The sequence below is a fragment of the Oncorhynchus tshawytscha genome, linkage group LG02 (assembly GCF_018296145.1).
Source record: "Oncorhynchus tshawytscha isolate Ot180627B linkage group LG02, Otsh_v2.0, whole genome shotgun sequence".
Lineage (NCBI taxonomy): Eukaryota > Metazoa > Chordata > Actinopteri > Salmoniformes > Salmonidae > Oncorhynchus > Oncorhynchus tshawytscha.
Window position 1 is genome coordinate 73,612,599 of NC_056430.1, and position 23,739 is coordinate 73,636,337.

Sequence of the window (23,739 nt, forward strand, 5' to 3'; positions counted from 1 at the left end):
ACCACGGCCACACCCTAACAACACTGGGCCAATTGTGCGCCGCCCTTTGGGACTCCCAATCACGGCCGGTTGTGATACAGCCTGGAATCGAACCAGGGTCTGTAGTGACGCCTCTAGCACTGAGATGCAGTGCCTTAGACCAATGCACCACTCGGGAGTAGTAATATCAAGGACGATCAATTGAAACCGGATGCACATGAGCTCAATTTCGAGTCTCATAGCAAAGGGTCTGAATACTTACTTAAAAAAACTTTTTCACTTTGTAATTGTGGGGTATTGTGTCTAGATTGATGAGGGGAAAAACAATTTAATCAATTTCAGAATAAGGCTGTAAAGTAACAATGTGGAAAAAGTCAAGGGTTCTGAACTTTCCGAAGGCACTATAAAGTATATATAAATCTATTTTTTTAATGCATTGGGCCTTTAAAAGTAGAAGAAAGATGACTTGTGTCAATGGAATGACTCATCACAGCACTACGGTATCACTACATCTATTAGTGGTCTTTGAATGGTTTATAACAACACATTTTAGTTAAAGGTAGGCCTAAATGCTTACGTGACAGTGTAGGGAAATAACGTAATAGTATCAAACCTGTAAATCTTTCAGGTAAGCGATTTCATTCGGGAGCGATTCCAGCTTGTTCTCCTCCAAGTCGAGCTCCCGTAGTTTCCTCAAGTTGCCAATACCATGTGGCAACTTCTTGAGAAGATTGTTGGACAATATCAAGACCTGTGAAAAAACCCAGATGTTTCAGAACACTGAAGCGAACGGTCACAACCTGTAGCTTGTGTTACAGACCTAAAAATAACTAAATAGTTGATCACCTACTGTATGCTGAAATAGGAGAGTGATAATCATTTAGATTTTCTGGTCCGTTTGAATAATGTATGAATTGATGACGGCATCAGAAAAGTAGTAAGTGCACATTTTTCAGGAAAGATCCCATCTGGGAATTCTATCTAGGCCTCACCTCAAGTGAAACGAGACCGCAGATGTCCTCAGGGATCTTTGTCAGCTGATTGGTGGCCAGGTTGAGCTCCACCATACTGGTCCACGTGCCAAAGTCTAGAGGCAGAGACGTCAACTGGTTGTCCTGAAAAAAAAACAATGACATTGACAACAATTCCAGAACCAGAACAGAAAGAAGACATGATGAGCAACACCTTATTGAACAATGTCACCTCTTTACCTGAGCCACCACCATCACCAACCATTGTCAACCTTAAAGGGATAGTTCGGGATTTTGGCAATGAGGCCCTTTATCTACTGTTAACATCAGAAGAAAGAGACATTGTCCTGCCTACATAATGTCTGGGACTATCGTCTTGGTCCTCTTACTAGAAGTCATCAAAACAGAGGGAAGGAGATGACAACACATAACAATGGACAGCATCCTTACCTTCATGTTGAGTTTGCTGAGGACTTTGGCCCTGGAGAAGATTCCAAAGGGGATCTTGTTGATGCGGTTGTGCTCCATGTTGAGAGAGTAGATGGTGGAGAACTGGGAGGGTCCTCCCACTGGGTAGGACTGGAAACAGTTCCTCGCCAGGGTTAGACTGGTCAGATTCACCAGACTAGACAGGAGACCCTGGGATAGAGAGAAGGAGGTAGATAGATATGCTATATCCCTAACAATACCATTAAATGCAGCAATGAATAAAAGCACCACTCACTTCTGGTAACACAGAGATGTTGTTGTTTTCTAGGTTGAGCTCTTCCAGTTCTCTGCACTTGGCTAGCGACCTGGGGATGGCTGACAACCGGTTGTACCGCAGACCCAAGCGGTTTATGCTTGCCAAGTTACCTGCAACGAGAGATGGTTAAATACGAAAATGACAATCAACAAAGTCAGATATTAGATATCATGTTAAGCATTTCAAGTGTATGTATGTATTGGCTGGTGCAATCAAATTCCCCCTCTGGGGGATCAATAAAGTACCATCTTAAATTAAATACCAGCACTTGCAGTTCCTAAAACTGTAGATTATACAATTAATAACAATTCTCAAATGTTTTATCGTCACAATGTACAGTTAAGAATGTGCACTGTGCAGCTGTGTCAGTATTGGTATCCTGTAGGCAGAGTATAGGCAGATGATTGCATTGAGGAGAGAACATTTCTGACTGCTGAGGTCCCGGTCAGTCTCACCTATAGTTTCTGGTAGGTCCAGTAGCTCGTTGTGCTGTAGGTCCAGGTTGGTGATCTGGGTGCAGTTGCCGATCTCCTTGGGTAGATGTTCCAGCTGGTTATGAGCTACGTCCAGGGTGATGAGGTTACAGAGCTCCCCTGCAGAGAGGCAGGGGCAATACAACAGTCAACACACAAACGTGACTAATCTGGACAAGAAGCGCAATCAGAGTTATTAAAAGACTGGTTTAGCTGATGGCTTTAGCTTATTGACAACACTGCAGCAATGTCTTCTGTAATGCCGGATTTACACGAGACGACTTTCAAAATCCTAACGTCGCTGAGCTGCTCACATTTAACCAACGTCTTTCCTGTAGTTTTTTTGTCTGGCTAACGTAGTGGTGCGCACACTAAACCATGTGGCTCAGACAAGCCTCAAACGTTTTCAGTCAGACATTCACGCTTGCCATACAGAGTTGAAATGTCTAGCCAATACATTTGGAATTGAATAACACTGGTAGTGAACTTCAGAGCTGTAACGATTTGATACTTTGGCTTTGGTTAAAGGCAAGTACAAACGCATACTAGTAGTAGTCATCACTCCTGCTGGAGAGTCCACACATTCTGGGTGATGTGATGCAACATCATCATCATCATCATCATCATCATCTCCCTGGCGAGCTCTCATTGGCTATTGCTGATCACTGTTCTCAAAACTTGTCATTGCACCTCTCACACTACAAGAGCATTGGAGATGTAGAAAATATTGGGACGTCTGAAGGACGGGATCGGTAGCCTTCAGATTGCGTCACTGAACCGAGCATCGGTGACGGCCGTGCGCCCCAAGTACGCAACGACATGGGGATTTTGTCTCCGATCTCAAAAACGTGTCTGGGACAGCTAAAAATCAGGGCCAAAAGTGTGTGTACGCCCCCGGCTTATGTCAGGCAAAAATGACGACACATCGTCATCACCCAATCTGCCAGCCTTAACTCCCTCCTCCTCAACACTCATCTGTTTGATCTTGTTCTCATGGATGACTCTCCTTCCCGCTCTCCTCCCACTCCTTCCCCCACTCACATTTCCCTCCCTCCCCCCACTCACCGCTCTCCACCATTTCCCTCACCCCAACCCCCATTTCCCTCCCTCATTCACCTATCTCGGCAGGCAGCTGTTTGATCTTGTTCTCACGGATGCTGAGCATGGTCAACTTCGCCAGGTTCCGGATGTCCCTCTCCACCGCCGTGATCCGGTTGAACCTCAGGTACAGTGTGGTCAGCGACGTCACCCGGTAAACCACCGCCGGTATCTCCCTCAGTTTGTTATGCCTCAGGTCCAGCATCCTCAACTTCTTCAGGGAGTCCAAGGACTCTGGGAGGCTGGTTAGAGAGTTCTCACTCAGGGCTAAGGTGACCAGGCCAGACAGGCAGCCCACTTCTGAGGGGAGGCTCTGGAGCTTGTTGCTGTACAGGTAGAGCTCTGCCAGCTGGGTGAGTTCCTTGATGGAGGTGGGTAACATGTGGATGGAACGCTTGGACAGGTCCAGACGCATGGAGTTCTCCTCACGGCACTTGTTGAGCTCTTTGATCACCTGGGAATGGGAAAGTTGTGTGTCCATGTTATTGAAGACATGTTATGGGTTTCCAAAACTCAGTCTTGTGGACCCACGGTTAGTTTGCCTTAGCACTACACAGCGGATTTAAATAAATCGACTCATCGACAAGCTTTGATTATTTGAATGAATGGTGCAGTGCTAGAATAAAAAAAGATGTGGCCCCCTTGGGGTCCCCAGGACTGAGTTTGAGAAACACTGTGTTGTGTGATGTAGAATAATAATAGTAAGTTTTTTCTGGATCAAATTGGGCTTAGGTGGTGGGTGTGGCAGGGGTGTGGCCATGGTGTGGACGCCAACCAATTTTTTTTTGACATTTCTACACAATTTGCCATGTAGCGGAGACGAAAATATGCAATTTTAAACCTAATTTCCTGCAATTCTACACATTTTGCCATGGCTTATGCTATCGGAGTGACTCAAACATTAATTTTAGACATTTGTAATAATATCTATAGACATTTGTTCTATAGATATTTGTTCTCAAAGATGATCTTATTGAAAATTAATATTGGTCCATTATCTTTTATACATACTTTACATCTGTATCCGAAAGCTACACAACGCCATACATGTGGTCTGCGGTTGAGAGGCCTGTTGGACGTACTGCCAAATTCTCTAAAATGACATTTGATGTGGCTTATGTTAGAGAGATTAACATTAAAATTCTCTGGCAACAGGGCTGGTGAACATTCCTGCAGTCAGCATGCCAACTGCAAGCCCCCTCAACTTGAGACAACCATGGCATTGAGTGACAAAACTGCACATTTTAGAGTGGCCTTTTATTGTACCCAGCACAAGGTGCACCTGTGTAATGATCATGCTGTTGAGTCGGCTTGATATGCCCCACTTGTCAGGTGGATGGATTATCTTGACAAAGGAGAAATGCTCACTAACAGGGATGTAAACAAATGTGTGCACAACATTTGAGAGAAATAATCTTTTGGTGCTGTGGAACATTTCTGGGATCTTATTTTTTTTTCAGCTGATGAAACATGGGACCAACACTACATGTTGCATTTTATATATATATAAAATATATATTTTTATTTTTTTTTGAATATATAAGACTTTGGGTTAAAGTGTCTTCTAAATGGCATATATTACAGGTTTGTTACTGCAAATAAAAGTCCTGGGTGGCCTGTGTCCAAAGTCCTGTGGCTTTTTTTGGGCTGCCCATGTCCAAACAGTACCCCCCCCCAAAAACAAATTTTCAACCACAAATAATGTGTACGTTACGATACATTGGCTGTGTGTTTTGTGATAAAGTGTCTTCATCTCATCTTACCTCGGCGTTGCTGGACTTCTTGCGTGTCCCCGGCGCCGGGTTGGGCCTCTTTATCGTGTTGTCCACGGAGAAGGCGACGGCAGGCGACGCGGAACCTGCATCCTTCTTTCCTTCTTTGGCGTCTTTCCCTTTGGCCTTGGGATCCTTGCTGCCTAAACCAGCCAGAGCCTTGGCCTCTTTTTCCTTTTCTTTCCCTCCTGTCGGACCTCCTTTCAGGTCCTTCTCTTTCCAGTCTTTGTCTTTGTTACCTAAAGTACTACTCATGGCGTCGACGTGATTGTCGGTCCCCCTGCGGAGTCTCTCATGGGACCGCAACTCCCCAACTGTCACTCTCCTTGGTTTGTTTGGAGTTTTCCCTCAAAAAAGCAGTCAACCGACAAGTAGGCGTGGAGAGGGATAAGAGTAGGAGACGACCTTTATAAACACACCAGCTGATACATACCTGTGTGGGCCTATACATTTACTTCACAAATCAATCCCTGTGATCCAAGCGGTTTCGTTTCTCAGAACGCCATAGGGGAGTAAATCCTTTGAAGCTGCGACTTGACAGGATTGGTGATGGCAGCCATGGGCCACCTAGTTGTTTGAACTGCAGACGATTCCCCTCAGTTCGGTTTGAAGCCAGTTCAGACTAGAAAGGTCATCGAGGTTCTCATCATCCTTTGGGCTTTTTGAATGCTGTTGAATAAAACATAGACAATGAGTCAAAAGGCTGTTCAACGTGATCATATTTGAAATGACGAGTCAAAATCACATTTGATATCTTAGTGAATAGCCGTAAAAAATAACTATTTTAAAAAATGAGGCAGGTGGATGATATTTTAGGCCGATATTCAATATCATTAAAGGGGCAATCAGCAGTTGCTACATTCATTTTTGGACTAATGATATGTACCCATTGATTCTTGATGAATATACACTTATAAATGCCTCATGATCTTAATTCAACTGTCACACCCCAACAGAACCCGAAACATAAGCTTGTTTCACTCCAATGTTAAAACAAAGTAAAATGTAAACAAACACTATATAGCCTCAAAACATGGTTAAAACGAATGTTGATATCATGGATGACTAATCCTTGCATCCAAAGTTCTGTCTATGAATTTGAGAGTGAGTCAATGTCTCCAGCACCATGCCTCAGCTCTTTACCTAACCAGGGGTGGGGAGTACGCATTACTACTGTTTCTACTACTGATTGCCGCTTTAAAATGTGAACATTTTGATAACAGAATTTCCCCAGAGAGCCATGTACGCATTCATGTATCAATTTTAAAAAATAAAAAATCAAACAATACATTTTACTTTGTTTTTACCAATCTAACTACAAAACATAATGGTAATAATTTTATTTGAATGGTAAATCTCTTGCAAATGAAGATGGCATACGCCTACTCAATACAGGTAAATGCATATTCAATAGGGGCGTCGAGTTATTGAGCTAGTTTTGGCTGATCAGTGGAGTCATACCTTATTTACATAAGTATTCAGACCCTTTGCTCAGGTGCATCCTGTTTACAATGATCAACCTTGAAATGTTTCTACAACTTGATTGGAGTCCACCTGTGGTCAATTCAATTGATTGGACAGGATTTGGAAAGGCACATATAAGGCCCCGCAGTTGACAGTGCATGTCAGAGCAAAAACCAAGCCATGAGGTTGAAGGAATTGTCCGAAGAGCTCAGAGACAGGATTGTGTCGAGGCACAGATCTGGGGAGGGGTACCAAAACATTTTTGCAGCATTGAAGGTCCCCAAGAACACAGTGGCCTCGGAGAAGGGCCTTGGTCAGGGAGGTGACCAAGAACCCACACACTGACAGAGCTCTTTTGTGGAGATGAGAACATTCCAGAAGGACAACCATCTCTGCAGCACTACACCAATCAAACTTTTATGGTAGAGTGGCAAGACAGAAGCCACTCCTTAGTAAAAAGGCACATGACAGCCCGCTTGGAGTTTGCCAAAAGGCACCTAAAGACTCTCAGACCATGACAAACAAGATTCTCTGGTCTGAACCAAGATTGAGCTCTTTGGCTTGAATGCCAAGTGTCACATCTAGAAGAAACCTGGCACCATCCCTACGGTGAAGCATGGTGCTGTCATGCTGTGGGGATGTTTTTCAGCAGCAGGGACTGGGAGACTAGTTAGGATTGAGGGAAAGATGAACGGAGCAAAGTACCAAGAGATCCGTGATGGGGATGAAGGGTCACCTTCCAAAAGGACAACGACCCTAAGCACTCAGCCAAAACAACATAAGAGTGGCTTCGGGACAAGTCTCTGAAAGTCCTTGAGTGGCCCAGCCAGAGCCCGGGCTTGAACCCAATCGAAAAACTCTATAGAAGCCAGGAAAAAGTTGTGCAAATCTCCATCCAACTTGACAGAGCTTGAGAGGATCTGCAGGGAAGAATGAGAGGATTTTATTTATTTGATAAATTAGGAAAGAAATTCTAAAAACCATTTTTTTTGTTGCTTAGTCATTATGGGGTATTGTGTGTAGATTGAGGGGGGGAAACGATTTAATCAATTTTAGAATAAGGCTGCATGTGGAAAAAGTGAAGGGGTCCAAATACACACAATACTGATTAACAACATTTGCCTACTGATTAACAACATTTGCATAGAAGCATCACTCCGGCATGTAGGCACTGCTGTTAGTTTGAGGATATGAAATAACATCTATTCAATGTAAATGGGTTTGCTTATGAAACTAGTATTTGTCATTTTCTGTGAAAACATTTTTTTTTCTGCAGTCAGGACAGAACTGTCAACAACTCACCTACCAAGACAAAATTCAAAACAACTCAATTGGCTAGTTCAGCCATCTGTCAAGAAATGGGCGGGTTCTAACTTGTATCCTACTGCTACGATTGGATAGCGTGAGGCTGTAACTCCGTTTACTTTCTCATCTCTCCATCGCTCATATCATTTGGTGCTGTGTACTGCTACTATGACAACTAGCTCAATGGCATTTGCTACCAAGTCATAAATGTACATAATATTGTAGTGATAGAGTAGTGATGCTGGACGGGCTGGTAGCGATTGGTTGAAGAGCATGCATTTAGTTTTAATTGCATTTAAGAGCAGTTGGAGGCCATGGAAGGAGTGTTGTATGGCATTGAAGCTTGTTCGGAGGTTTGTTAATACAGTGTCCAAAGAAGGGCCAGAAGTATACAGAATGGTATTGTCTGGATCAGAGAATCTCCAGCAGCAAGAGCGACATCATTGATGTATACAGAGAAAAGAGTTGGCCCAAGGATTGAACCCTGTGGCACCCCCATAGACTGAGGTTCGGACAACAGGCCCTCCGATTTGACACACTGAACTCTGAGAAGTAGTTGGTGAACTAGGCGAGGCAGTCATTTGAGAAACCAAGGATGTTGAGTCTGCCGATGAAAATGTGGTGATTGACAGAGTTGAAAGCCTTGGCCAGGTCTATGAATACAGCTACACAGTATTGTCAAATCGGTGGAGATTATGATATCGTTTAGGACCTTGAGCGTGGCTGAGGTGCACCCAGACTAGCTTGGAAACCAGATTGCATAGTGGAGAAGGTACGGTGGGATTCGAAATGGTCGGTGATCTGTTTGTTAACTTGGCTTTCGAAGACCTTATAAAGGCAGGGTAGGATAGATGTGTCTGTAGCAGTTTGGGTCTGGAGTGTCTCCCCCTTTGAAGAGGGGGATGACCGCGGCAGCTTTCCAATTTATGGGGCTCTCAGACGATACGAAGGAGGAGGTTGAACAGGCTAGTAACAGGGGTTGCAACACTTTTGGCTCATAATTTTAGAAAGAGAGGGTCCAGATTGTCTAGCCCAGCAGATTTGTAGGGGTCCAGATTTTGCAGCTCTTTCAGAACATCAGCCATCTGGATTTGGGTGAAGGAGAAATGGGGGAGGCTTGGGCAAGTTGTTGTGGGGGGTGCAGGGCTGTTGACCAGGGTAGGGGTGGAAAGGTGGAAAGCATGGCCAGCCATAGAAAAATGCTTAATGAAATTCTCAATTATCATGGATTTATCAGTGGTGACAGTGTTTCCTAGACTCAGTGCAGTGGGCAGCTGGGAGGAGGTGCTCTTATTGTCCATGGACTTTTTGGGAGTTTGTGGTGCAGGATGCACATTTCTGTTTGAAAAAGCTATCCTTTGCTTTCCTAACTGCCTGTGTATATTGGTTCCTAACTTCCCTGAAATCGTGGGGGTTATTCGATGCTTGCTTACTGCATGCATGTCCGGGCAAGTCGACACAAGCCTTATTATTAGTGAATTAACTCAAATTTTTTATTTTGGTCACAGAGTCAATTCATCCATTTCCCAATACTGCACCTTCCTGTTGGAGAATAAGCCAGCTTTCTGCTGTGGTTGATTTTCCCAGCTAGACATTCCTCAGCATTGTGCAATTAGAGCTAGGGCTATCATATCATGGTATTTTTTTTTACAGTACATTTTTTCTGCATTTCCTGCACTTATTTGAGAATTTCCAGACTGCCACATAGGGCTGCACAATACAGGCAACAAATCTAAGCCTTATTTTTAACCAAATGTTTCAAATTGTGATTTAGATCAAAAACACTTGGGTGAACTGTTGGAATCATGGAAGTAGAATGTGGGCACTTAGAATACAGTTTATTTGACATGACAAGAAATGAAAATGCCAGGGAGGAGTTATTGTGACAGGGTAGGTACCAAAGTGTTTGTCAGCATTTCCTAGGGGACCCTATAATCTTTGTTTACTTTAAAATGTTCCTTCATGTAGCCAACATAGTCATGCTTAGCCTATTCCTCTTTGATTAGCCTATTCCTCTTTGATTTAGAAGATACTGTTGCGCAAACAACATGGTGATTTAGGCCTACACCATCACTGTTATCAAGCTGTATTAGCTAGCTAGCGAGCTAACTAGCGATTAGCGGCTAAAACTTGCTAAGAAAAGACAAACACATAGTGTAATTATAGAACGCTTGAGGATTTACATTAAGCACAATGTATCGTCATCAAATGAAACAGCATCGTACATGCAACAATGTTGATGACAACTGCATTGACCATGCAGACTGAACGCAAGAGTCTCATGGTGAAGCAACAACAAATGCGCTCCTTGAATGAAAGGGGACGGGGCTAAGTCAATGTAGGAAGCGGCATGGAATGCGAGAGCGGAGGGGGATGACTCAAGTAGAGGTAACTATAAATATTTTCATTACACACGCCATATCACATTTACAAACCAAACATACAAATACTGTTGTAGAAGGTAAACAAAACAAAAAAACACTAAACAGTCCATGGATCAATACCGGTATATAGTAAAATACGGTATACTGCCCAGCCCTATATGCAATGCTCGTGGCTCAGGCTGGCACAGCTTTGCTATGTAGAAGGACTATCAGCTAAGCTGATAGATAGGGGCCGATAGAATAGAAAAGGCCAATATCGTCCTGATACGTCGGCTTGGAAGATTATCGGTCATTCTCTAAATCCTATCATTTGACAACATTGCAATATTATTTGAGCTAGCTGGCTGTACCAAAACTACAGTATTTTTCCATCACAGCTTGTTCAAACCAAATTATATTTGTCACATGCCCTGAAGACAACAGGTGTAGACTTTACTGTGAAATGCTTACTTACGAGTCCTTTCAACAACAAAATTAATTAATTTAAAAAAAAATAAAAAATGCAAAATAAGAAAAAAATGAAATACTGACAATAAAATAACAATAGCGAGGCTATATAAAAGGAGTAGAGGTAATATGTACATGTAGGTAGAGGTAAAAGTGACTAGGCAGTAGCGTATGTGGAGTGTGAAAGTGTGTCAATGTGCAACTGAGTGTGTGGTGTCATAATGCGTGTGTATGTGTTGGAGCGTCAGTGTAGTCACTGTGTGGGTAGAGTCCAGTGAGTGTGCATAGAGCCAATGCAATAATGTCTCTACATCTTTTTAAATAGGGAGACAATGTTTTCAGCACTTATTTCCATGACTGATCAAAATCATTTCTGCAGGAGACCAAGGTGAGCAATAAATCACAGTACCAAATCTACGGTGGACCCCATTTAGTCGACTGGTTGATTGGCTTTTGGTCGACCAAGATTTGTTTAGTCTAGCAGTAGCAAAAAATAAATAAATAGTGTACAAGACACCTGTCTGACTGGCACCTGTTTGAGTGGACTGATCCATTGTGGGGGTGGCACAGTCCATCACTAAGACATATGCTACTTAAATTGTATATGGTTATATTATGTAAGAACAAATGGTGCAACTGCGATGGATAGTGTTCGCTGTCCTCAGTTCTGAAACACATCAGCGCGTTGTTGAATTGGCACATTTTCCTAGACCATGTTGCTATGTGCATAATAGAGAAGTTAACCAGCATATTGGTGTTGAGAAGAATGCTGTGGAGGCAGCAGCGAAGTTAGGAGACAAGAACACAGCCCTTGCCTTAATCATCTAAGAAAAGTGAGGAGAGGAAACCAACTTAAATTAGGTCTATAATCAATAACCTAACTGTTAAATGTGCCTGGCTTTATAAATCATCCATATATACACCACCAGTCAAAAGTTTTAAACCCTTGAATTACTAGGTGTTCTTTATTTTTAATATTTTCTACATTGTAGAATAGTGAAGACATCAAAACTCTGAAATAACATATGTAGTAGCCAAAAGTGTTAAACAAATCAAAATATATTTGAGATTCTTCAAAATAGCCACCCTTTGCCTTGACAGCTTTGCACACTCTTGGCATTCTCTCAACCAGCTTCATGAGGTAGTCACATGGAATGCATTTCAATTAACAGGTGTGCCTTGCTAAAAGTTCATTTGTGGAATTTCCTTCCTTAATGTGTTTGAGCCAATCAGTTGTGTTGTGACAAGGTAGGGGGTATACAGAATATATATTTTACCAAATTGGGCTCAAGTCCATAATATGGCAAGAACAGCTCAAATAAACAAAGAGAAATGACAGTCTATCATTACTTTAAGACATGAAGGTCAGTCAATATGGAACATTTCAAGAACTTTGACAGTTTCTTCAAATGCAGTCACAAAAACCATCGAGAGCTATGAAACAGGCTCTCATGAGGACCGCCACAGGCAAGGAAGAGCCTCAGAAATTGCAGCCCAAATAAATGCTTTAGAGTTCAAGTAACAGGCACATAACATCAACTGTTCAGATGAGACTGAGTGAATCAGGCCTTCATGGTCAAATTGCTGCAAAGAAACCACTACTAAAGGACACAAATAAGAAGAGGAGACTTGCTTGGGCCAAGAAACATGAGCAATGGACATTAGATCAGTGGAAATCTGTCCTTTGGTCTAATGAGTCCAAATTTGAGATTTTTGGTTCCAACCGCCATGTCTTTGTGAGACGCAGAGTTAGTGAACGGATGATCTCTGCACGTGTGGTTCCCACCGTGAAGCATGGAGGAGGTAGTGTGATGGTGCAAGGCACACTTAACCAGCATGGCTAACTCAGCATTCTGCAGCGATACGCCATCCCATCTGGTTTGCGTTTAGTGGGACTATCATTTGTTTTTCAACAGGACAATGACCCAAAATACACCTCCAGGCTGTGTAAGGGCTATTTGACCAAGAAGGACAGTGCTGCGTCAGATGACCTGGCATCCACAATCACCCGACCTCAACCCAATTGACATGGTTTGGGATGAGTTGGACCGCAGAGTGAAGGAAAAGCAGCCAACATGTGCTCAGCATATGTGGGAACTCCTTCAAGACTGTTGGAAAAGCATTCCATGTGAAGCTGGTTGAGAGAATGCCAAATGTGCAAAGCTGTCATCAAGGCAAAGGGTGGCTACTTTGCAGAATCTCAAATATAAAATACATTTTGATTTGTTCAACACTTTTTTGGTTACTACATTATTCCATGTGTGTTATTTATAGTTTGTCTTCAATTATTCTACGATTTAGAAAATAGTATAAAAAAAAATCCCTTGAATGAGTAGGCGTGTCCAAACATTTGACTGGTACTGTGTATGTAAAAAAATATGGGATATTTTCCTTCAACCCTACCACCCCTCCCGTAATTGGATTAAACTAATGAACACCACCACTTAGGCGTCTACTTCCAGCTTAAACGTACTATATACATTTTACAGACACATTATATTTTACATTAGTTTTGTTTGTCTTTAGTCCCATCCTTCAGCTCCCCTCAACCCCTCCCATCTATCTCTGAACACCATACAGTTGATTTCTATTTGCCATATGTTTTTTTTTGTAACATCTATTTAACTAGGCAAGTCCGTTAAGAACAAATTATTATTTACAATGACGGCCTAGGAACAGTGGGTTAACTGCCTTGTTCAGGGGCAGAACAACAGATTTTTAGGTTGACAGCTCAGGGATTCGATCTTGCAACCTTTCAGTTAATGGCCTAAAGCTCTAACCACTAGGCTACCTGCCGCCCCAGGCTGTCAGCCTAAGAGCTGTAGGGCTAAGAGCACCTCCTGTTTACTCTTAATACCATAACTTACTTAGGCCTATATTTCAATAGGCTACAGTACTGCATCAATAAATCATGAATTCCTTCATGATATCACACAGCATACAAGTCATTCATGAATTGAAATGCAATCAACCATTTTAGTTTTAAAATATAGTGAGCCTTGAATAATTAGCGTAAACAACAAATAAACCATTCCATTTCGGAAATTTCATTCACGAACGTTACAACAAACTCTGGTATGCTTATAATTTAGTGTTGTTTACATTGTTCCAAACAGTCAGAAAATGTTTATTGTAATCTAACAGCCCCTGTTTGGCACACATAATATGCACACACTGCTTGCTCCTTACTTTCTTTTTCTTGATCTCCAGTATTTTTCATAACTAGTCAAACTCATTCCACACATCTGACTTCCCCTTTACCTACTGAGCAACCAGTAAACATTCCCTCATTTTGCTGTGACGTGTTAGTGTTCGGAGTTTGTTATAAGCAATTATTGATGTGATTATGATATGCTATAGGCCAGGCCCTATTGGTGACACGCATGCAATACATACATGTGAAGGCAGCAAGGATTGAGGGAATGTTTTTCCTAAACAAATTAAGGATTTCAGCAACGACTTTTCAGTCAGAAATGACTGTTGCAGCTTCAGCAACACGGACAGCGCGTTAAACACTGTTGATGTTCTGTGGTGGTCGCTGCAGCAGGGAGGATTGCGATCGTCCTCCCACTAGTCATTTGTGTATTAATTATTTAATTGAACAGTTTGCTTAAAGAATCAGACAAGCTCAGTGCATATCTGATTTGATTAAAGCACATAGGATTGTGTCTATATAATGGAAAAATACACAAAATGTCAACCAAATAATTGGTCAAAAGAACAGACGACTCAGTTGACCAATATAGAATTTCTCTCTTCTTCTTGGGGACAGCTCTAATCAAAATACATAGAATCACAATACATATCGTATCGGCGCCTAAGTATCGTGATAATATCGTATTGTGAGGTCTCTGGCAATTCCCAGCTCTATTAGTGAATACGTTAGGCCATAGGCAACTTCAACAGGTTAAGTGAGATGACATTGTAAGCCAATGAAGGTACTACAATAGCTACAAGTGATGTTGAGAAAACCTGGTAAGTAGTTTGGCCTGACTTAACCTAAAGGTCATAAAAGACAAATTGACAACAACTGTCAAGAGCTTCAACATCAAAATGATTTATATAAAACCAAAGGCTCTTGGTTTCTGTCTTTGTTCTGTCCATAGAAATAGATTATCTAGGAAAGGTTTGGAACCTCTAACCCTCATTCTAGTTCTGTGGTTCCATCTCACAGCCTGTAGTAGCATCATTTGTATGTAGTAATAGGCTACAGTATGAAGCCTAATAAAGTCATCTGTTATGCTCTAGGTATGTGTGTGTGTAGTGTAGAAAAAGAGCAGGCTTGGCAACAGATCAGAGCTAAGGGAAAGGTTAGCACTGCTGCTGAGAGTAGGTGTTTGTGTGTGTCTAATCTTTGGGAGGAAGCGGTCTTCAAAGCATAAGACTCATAAAACCTATAGGGGTAAAAAGGGGTCCTGTTGATCCCGTTAATGACAAAGAGATAAGCTTAAAGGCCCAATATCTGCTGTTTTTATATCAAATAAATTCTGTAATGGCTCACAATTAAAAATGGTCAAAAATAACAAATATTGCTTTATTAGCAAAAAAACTACATTATTTTGCTAGGACTGTCAGAGTGGTCTGAGTGGGGAAAACTTGAAACTTGCTGTTATTGGCAGAGGTTTGTAACTCTTTGTTATTCATCTATTAATTCATTTTCCCCTAGTGACATCATCAGGCAAGCTGAAACTCCACCCATGCAAAACCAAGTGATTAGAAGGTCCTGTGTAGATTGTATTTTCAACCAGCAACTATCAGGAAATTACAATGATCAAATGTGTTCACACTTTTACAGTGTTAGTTTCATCAGCTGTTATACAATATTATACAAAAACACAGGAAAAACTGAATGTTGACTACACAGGGTCTTTAATATTGCTCTGTCGGTACATTTTGTGCTGCTCTTCTCAGTAACAGTTATGTTCACTCAACAGAGAAGTATCTAGCAGCACGGACCTCACTGACTTAGGATAACTGTGAATTCTATATTAGGCTACTAATAAAATGAGAGAAAATAGATGGTGAATATTAAAATACATAAATAACAATGAGACTGTATACTGTGAACTAGGCCTAGAGCAAAGCAGCAATCACTGAATGACCTCTTGACTCAACCCAGATTCTAATGAACTAAGAGAAAGGTGATGGACGTTGAATATCAAAACACATGACTGTAGAAAATAAGTTGGTTGTATCAAAGCAGGCAGCTTCTTTGTATTTTCTTTTGGGTCCCTCAAATAGGGTCGTCACTAGTTGCCACAAAGTCATAAACCCTGTGCCACAAAGTCACTGCTAAACTTAAGACCAAAAAGCACATTTTTGTTTTCATGTAGAGTATTTTTACGATATAGCCAATTTTGACTTTGTGGCATTGGTAACTTGTGGAAACCCTAAAATAGGGTAAGTAGGCTATCACATCAATCATGTCTTAGATAAAGGCAACTATGCAACACGGCAGTGGGGTCTGGGGTTGCCTGGCGACTCATTCTGAATTTAATTTTGCTGCTCTAACTATCATTCAGTCAGACTGCCATCGTAGAAGTCCTTTCTGCTGACGTTAAAGTGAGGGGCGTTATACAAAACAAGTCATCTGCGATTGGATTGTCTCTAACCAATCAGAGTATCAAAAGCAATGACCATTTCTGAAACGCCGCTTTACCCACGTGTTCAGGCTCTGGCCACACCCATCGGTTACTGGGACCAACCAGAACGGTTTGAACGTGTTCGCATTCGAGAAGTCCTCTGGGAGGAGATCAAATCCAGACTCATTGTGGAGAATACATTTTAATGGGCGTGGCGTTTGGCCGGAGAGATGTGGATTGGTCACCAGGCATAGTCTGGGGTGCATCAAGTGTCAAAATCCCAACAATAAACATGGCAACGGCAAGCAGAGAACTAACCTACTGGCCCTCACCTAAACAAGCAGTGGGTGTGATGTCAGTGTTTGTTTATTCTTTAAATTCCTCTTCAAAACCATAAAATGTACCCCCAAGGTTTGAAACAAACATAAGCTAGTTTAATAATATGCAGGTGACCGAACCGAAGGAGCACCCCCCCCCCAACTCCAGAAAAATTACTTGTGGGCGAAGTCATGCTGTAGAAAAAGCACATAAGGTCAAGGGTCACGGAGCGCAGCAACTTTCCAGTTATTTTTCATCACTGACTGACTAAATGTATCATTCCAGATTCCACTCCATGGAGAGGAACCAAAAGGAGAGGAACCAAGTTTGGGACGAATGACAGGCAGTGCAATAGATGATATACATAAAATGAGAAGGCTGGACACCATTTTCCTCTGATTATTATGATGATGATCCACCACCACCATCATCACTGTAGCTTTCCTCAATTCACGTGCCAATTGTTAAGCCTCTACTTGTATAATGTAGACTATAGCCAGTTGGTGGACATCTTGGGCAAAGCAAGCAGTCACTACTACCAATCCTGCCAAGTCTTCCCATGTTGTTGCGTCATGTTTGCTCAAGACTGGCCAATTTTCTTCATCTCTGTCCTCTCCCTTTGAGGATTGCATAAGTATACGCATATATCATCATCACTGGAATAAAGTTGGAATAACACACAGGTTTAGGCTTTGATATGATACAATCACTACAATTGTGCAAATACATTTAGCTGCCAGATTTGTGATTGATTGGGGGTTAAGGACTTTGGAACAATCTCCCCATGTCCACTCCTGAATGAATGAATGACAGACAGTTTATGTCTGCTCTCTTTCCCTTGCATATCTTTTTTCATTTTTACAAAGCATTTAGCTAACTAGGCAGGCTTAACAACTCTCTCACTGACTGACTATCAAAAGATGATTACAACCAATAGGCCTAATACTACGCAGCTCCTGTAATGTGTGTCTACATTTGACAGTGATGGCAAGAGATGCACTGGTGAGGTGGCAGGCAGCTACATAACCAGCCCACAGCACAAGCAGGACGTAACCGTGCCAATGACAAATCCGTGGAAAGAGAGATTATCGATAAAACCGGTGCCACAGTTCGTGGAAGTCAAGTTACGTCCAAGATCACGATTGATATGCGTAAAAACGAGACGCAAGCCAACCTGTGTGTGTATGATACAGCAGCAACCGATGGGGTGGTCCTGCTGTTCTTGTCAGAGCCACATACTAACGTTAAATTGGTTAGTTAGCCAGCCTACGAACTGGATGACATAAACTAGCTAGTTAGCTATTGATTGTTTGGGAAAAGTAGCCTCAAATAGCTAGCTATTCTTAATTTAGTGTCACCCTTGTCGTGCTAACAAAATCTGTAAGCAAGCTAGCTAAATCATTTCAACTGGTCATGAAATCAAAAAACGAAACGTCAACACATCAAGCTAACTTCAGAAGCTAAGTGAGGCTGGCAAACATTTTTTTGCAACCATTCAGTCAAATCGTAGAGCAAACAACTTGGACAACGTCATATCTAGGTACAATTCTGGTAGAGGAAACAAATATCAGTCTCAGTAGCTAGATGGCCTTCTTATTTATAAAAATTAATTGCTATCGTTAACCTCCAAGCTCACATACCCGAGCGTTCTCACAGCGCGGTTCCCGTAGGCCCCACCAAAAGCAGCTGTCAGACTTGGAACACCATCCCGACAATCGCGAGCCTATCACGGGGAAATAAGCAAGCACGCAACCCCACTATCGCGCTGCTCAATCCTGTAGCTACCTTCTTCAACTGTACTGACACCTAAATAATAACTATTATGTTCAAATCGTTAGTTTACAGATTGACACTTGGTCATTCAAGACCGTTTCTCGTCAAGCATTTTCGCAGAGCCCTTTTCTCGCTCTCGTAGTGAAATGAGGAAAAAATAAAACATTCTCAAAACAGCGGCCATTCCGAACGAAGCTTGAACAAAAGAGTGCGGTTCTCAGCCTACCGAAAGGCTGCGTCATCAACCAAGCTATGCGGATGACAAAAGGGACATTTAAGAAGCCTACTATAAAAACATCAGCTTGATTTAAAGGTGTATTGAAAGGTATGAAATAATATAACTGTTTTACCTTCAGAGGTGTGACTCTACCATCCCTGCTTCCTCCTCTTTCCTACCACTGCTGTTGCTTGGGTCCCCTCCCTACCACCAAATTGCGTCACACGCACGCATTACCAATGTATCACGAGACTTACTTGAACAGAAAAAGGTGTTTGGGTGAGTGTAAGTGAAACTGGTGAAAATGTGTAATTTAGCTACCTGGCATATTTATTGTCATCATAAAAGTGTAAAAGTCAGAAAAACCCGGAATATAACTCAGAGCTTTTTCCTGGGAGTGAAATTGAATGTTTGAAGCAAGCATATATTGCTCGTAGGGTTTAGTATACATTCGTTTATATTCGTATTCAAACAGTCAGTTAGAATAATAATGCACATCCGAAGAGGTTGGATTAGGTCTGCTCCATGAGCATCTATTTTAGCCACGACCAGCGCTGCCAACTCTCACGCATTGGCGGTGAGACACGCATTTGACCCTCTTCTCATGTTCTCACTGCACAACTTTTATATCACACGCATTGAAAAGTACTCTGATTTTATTTGTCTAATTATTCAATTGTATAGACAGCGCGTTCACTTTTCAACTGTGCTCCAAATCGTTTTGAAATCAGGGCATCTGCGCCTGCAATGTAACATCACGAGCAGAGCCTTGTCTTGCCACAGCACTGTGAACAGCGGCACATTGAAGCATATGATTGGCCTAATTATGTAAGAGATCAAGGGGATTGGAGGCATGTTTTAAAGAAACGCCCCTCAAGATTTGAGTGGCGCTAAATAGAGAGAGAGAGAGACCACGTTCTGTGCTGAGGTATGTGCACAACAGTAGCGCGCTGTTTTATGTACAATGTCGTCAACAAAATGTGCTTGCTGTTACTGCCTTCCCTATTGCAGAATCCAGATTTTAGACAGCATGTACTAATGTCGATTTAATCCACGTTTGCAATAGTCCCTTCGTTTGGTGATTGGCATTTAGGTTGTGACAGACAGACCCACACAGTTTTAGTAGGGAAGTTTGGTATTGTGACCTAATTGGTAACTATAACAAATAATTTGGTCAAACAGATTGTGAACTACGTTTGATTCAAGAGGGGGGACAAAACAATAGAACAATTATTTGGTTTTGGTGAAGGGGTAGTTTTATGTGATTTTCAGGAGATTGTATTATCTATTTACTTTATTTAGTCTGATCAGTGGAACAATTCTCATTCTTAACATTGGGCTACATTTTCAGCAAGAACACAACTGTTATTCCCCACACGTATTTTATTATTCTGCTTCTTCCCAATTTTGCCAGTGTATTTAAGTATTTGAAATCTGATATGCTGACCTGTGTCTTTGAAAATTATTTTTTTATTTGAATTGTTATTTTATTTCACCTTTATTTAACCAGGTAAGCTAGTTGAGAACAAGTTCTCATTTACAACTGCGACCTGACCAAGATGAAGCAAAGCAGTGCGACACAAACAACAACACAGAGTTACACATGGAATAAACAAGCGTACAGTCAATAACACATAGGAAAAAAAGAAAGTCTGTATACAGTTTGTGCAAATGATATGAGGCTATGTGTTTTTTCAGCCGTACAATAACAGTTTTGAATAAGTCATACATAATAAGCATTGGATATTAAATGCTCCAGGAATCAAATATCATTTGTGACATTGTAGAATTGTGTGGCGGTTCTAGCTTGTATGGCTCCCTGGGCGAACCCCTGTGCTAACTTGTAATTTTTATTCAGACATTTGGAACAACATAAATAAGTAATCATAACATTTAAAACTATATAAATATATACACAAAAATAAGACTCATAAATATAAAAAAGAAGTAACAAAGACAAATAGAAACAAATTGTAGTTTATAAATACATTTTTAAAAAGATAATTGAATTATTAAACTATTACCCTATTGCTAACAAAAAACACACAAATAAAACTAAAGTTGCACCAATCCTATATCACACAAATACACAAAGAGAATAACACACTTATAGAGAAGAGAACCTGATTATTACACTATTGAACTTCAAACAAGAAACACACACAACTAAATTGCACAAGTAATTGCATGACTAATTACATTAGTACTGTACAAAGTTAGAGGTGCGCTATTTGATAGATTCCCGCTCCCCCTACCTCTGGCTTCCAGTGGGGAGACCTGAGGTCAACCTACCCCCGCCTCCTCCCCATCTCATACTTTTGAGTGGGAGAATTTCCCAGGCAGTAGCCTGCCTAGCTCACAAACTAGAATCAGGGCGCCCACTCCGACAAGGTTAATTGATCCACAGTCCCACACGGTGACATGATATCATTGACATGACGTGCAAATGAGTGATAGAAAACCATCGTGCAAATGTCACCATTCTGAATATTTGTTGTTTCTTTGTGGTGTTTTTAATTCATATTTTTATTTTTTTGTGGGCGCCCCATGTCGCCCCCGACAAGATGCTGCCCCGGGCGGCTGCCCATGTCGCCCCCGGCAAGATGCTGCCCCGGGCGGCTGCCCATGTCGCCCCCGGCAAGATGCTGCCCCGGGCGGCTGCCCATGTCGCCCCCGGCAAGATGCTGCCCTGGGCGGCTGCCCATGTCGCCCCCGGCAAGATGCTGCCCCGGGCGGCTGCCCATGTCGCCCCCGGCAAGATGCTGCCCCGGGCGGCTGCCCATGTCGCCTATACCTAAATCCGCCACTGGTGTGCATGCTAGGCAGAGATGGTAGGGGTCTCACAACTCATAAACGCATCATATCAAATTAATTTACGCCTACGAGTTGAAGGTCCTTGGCATCATCTTACTGTACATAGACAATAGTTTTGTCTATGTAGAGTAAGATGATGCCACTGATATTCAACTAGTAGGCGTAAACCACCTGAATATTGATAATCATTCGATTTTTCTTAAATGTTGGGTGATCTTGAAAAATGTATTGTTATAACAACAACATTTCCAAACACCTAGCACTTGGAAAATATACAGGGTCAGGGGTGGCCAACCCTCTTAGAGAGCAAATTACATTTTCTTCCAGCCTGATTTTAAAGAGAGTTCACCCAAATGACAAAATACATATGTTTGTGTCCTTACCTTGAAAGCAGTCTATGGACAAGGAGAGTGCAATCTATAATTTGGTTACCCACTGTCATGAACCGTTAATATTAACATTTCCTGTGGAGAGCCTTGGTGTAGTGGTACATGTCCTTGGCACATGTCACATACAACTTTCCACCTGAGAACAGGGATCAATCCCTACTTCCAACCTTCCCACTGTTTCTAGCATTTGCCTGTCTCCCTATCTCATTTCATTATTGTCTGAACAAAGTGTCAAATTACTTCAAAAATATTAGCATACTTTAAATGTCAAAGTAACAATGTCGTTGAATTCTGAGAGCTCGTTTCATGTTCAAAGCCTCCTGTGGTTTTTATTTTCTTACCCCATCTACATATGACATATCTTCTCACTCCTTATTTTCTCTCTAGGCTAGATAAGATATGTTTAAATTAAAATATGTAAAGAAAATTTGTGATTTCTGTCTTTATCACATTTATATGATGTGTAGTGTTTTTTTAGATTTTATGAACTCAATATAAACTTCCAAATCTGCCCACCAGATGGCTGCATTGCGATGCACTGTTTCTAAACCGGGTCGTAAAACCGTAGAAGAAAAAGCCAGCTGACAATCCCGGAAAAGAACAAACATTGGTTTGTTTGGCTTGGCAACCCATTACCCTGAGGTAATGTTATGGTTATAAATCAATTTCGTGACGATAACATCACGTACCTATATGACTGAAGAAGGATGAATAAATATGTTTTGAATCATCAGTGACTAAATAAATCGTGTAGTAGCTAACTAAGCTCAACAACAGTTGCTAGCCATCTTATCGTGCCTTAATATTTTGTCAGATGCCAACTATAATTATTCATGCTTTTATTTCAGCTGGACCTAACAATACATAATGCCTGAAGTCAAATCGATGTTCAGAGAAGTGTTGCCCAAACAAGGTGAGTAACGACCATTATCAATAAAGACTGTGGTATAAATGAGCAATTTCGTCTATCATGCAACTCAACACAGCCACCCCTTCACTTCTGCAGTGACGTTAGATGCTCTAAAATACCGTCAACACATTCCTGTCAGCAGAAGGAACACTTCGAAACACTGCCAAGTGTTTGCCGACCGATGTTATGTTCCTTCAGGTTTTTACTCCTACTGAAAATACCTATCTACTGTTGAAACCGGTCACTGACCCCAAAAGATACACCTACACGGAGCCCACCAGATTTTTCTCTTTACCTGAAAACTTAACTACAGTATGTTCAGAGGAAAACTGCACAGTGCTACAAGAGTATACCGTGTTGATTATATTGATCATAGTATTGAGTCTATTCTATTAAGACAGTCTTAGTAAGTGTACGAGTTGGTTCATTCCTAGGCTTGTGGCATGTAGGAAACCTGGGTGTGTCTTATTTTCGGGATGCATTCTGATAACTAGAAGACAAGCCTGTAACTTCTCACTCTTGGTTATGCTACCATCCAAAGGGCAGTTGTCCATGGAGGATGTCCCCACCATGGTGCTGTGTAAGCCAAAGCTGATGCCTCTGAAATCAGTCACCCTGGAGAAACTGGAGAAGATGCAACTGGAGGCCCAGGAGGCCATCAAGCAACAGGATCTGGCACTGAAAGAGCAGCAGGAGACACAGTAGACATGCAATGGCAGCCCATGGAGTAGTAGGGTCAGTAGACACAAAATGGACAATAGCCAGAGTAGTTTTATTATCAAGCAACAGGAACTGAATGAGCCACAATGGAGGACAGTAGCTACACAAGTAGACACAAAATGGACTACAGACAGAAGTTAAGATGGATACAATGGAGGGCAGAGGTTCACACTAGTCACAACCTAATATTGCAATATAGCACAGTTGGCATCAATCTCATGGATTATTTTGATTGCTGTGAATGTATAATAGCCTTGTAATTATAGGGAGTCTTATTTCTGAGAAGTTGAATTGGAGTTTAGGTAAATAACATCTGTTGTGAACATGTTCTTCAAATAAAACTAAGATTTATTTCCCCTTTTATGGTGTTTTCTGAAT

General features: G+C 41.6%; 2 protein-coding genes across 3 annotated transcripts in view; one reads left to right on the top strand and one right to left on the bottom strand.

Annotated features, from left to right (window-relative positions):
- shoc2 (SHOC2 leucine rich repeat scaffold protein) overlaps positions 1-18,766 on the bottom strand; it is a 28,165-nt gene extending 9,399 nt beyond the window's left edge. Inside the window, exons 1-8 of one of the 2 annotated variants that reach the window (XM_042304495.1) lie at positions 18,662-18,766; positions 5,030-5,707; positions 3,285-3,720; positions 2,151-2,288; positions 1,675-1,805; positions 1,401-1,589; positions 972-1,094; positions 593-730 (exon numbers count right to left, since the gene is read on the bottom strand). In XM_042304495.1, coding sequence (XP_042160429.1) covers positions 593-730; positions 972-1,094; positions 1,401-1,589; positions 1,675-1,805; positions 2,151-2,288; positions 3,285-3,720; positions 5,030-5,293 — 1,419 coding nt within the window. In that variant the 5' untranslated portion in view covers positions 5,294-5,707; positions 18,662-18,766. Of the gene's footprint in view, positions 1-592; positions 731-971; positions 1,095-1,400; positions 1,590-1,674; positions 1,806-2,150; positions 2,289-3,284; positions 3,721-5,029; positions 5,708-18,178; positions 18,203-18,661 lie in introns of those variants that run through there. The other variant, XM_024405376.2, reaches the window with a different exon arrangement.
- A 3,484-nt stretch (positions 18,767-22,250) lies between these two features.
- bbip1 (BBSome interacting protein 1) lies at positions 22,251-23,722 on the top strand. The gene is made up of 3 exons (XM_024405381.2): positions 22,251-22,373; positions 22,580-22,644; positions 23,183-23,722. The coding sequence occupies exons 2-3, from the start codon at positions 22,599-22,601 to the stop codon at positions 23,344-23,346; spliced, it is 210 nt and encodes a 69-aa protein (XP_024261149.1). The 5' UTR covers positions 22,251-22,373; positions 22,580-22,598; the 3' UTR covers positions 23,347-23,722.
- Positions 23,723-23,739: the final 17 nt, after the last annotated feature.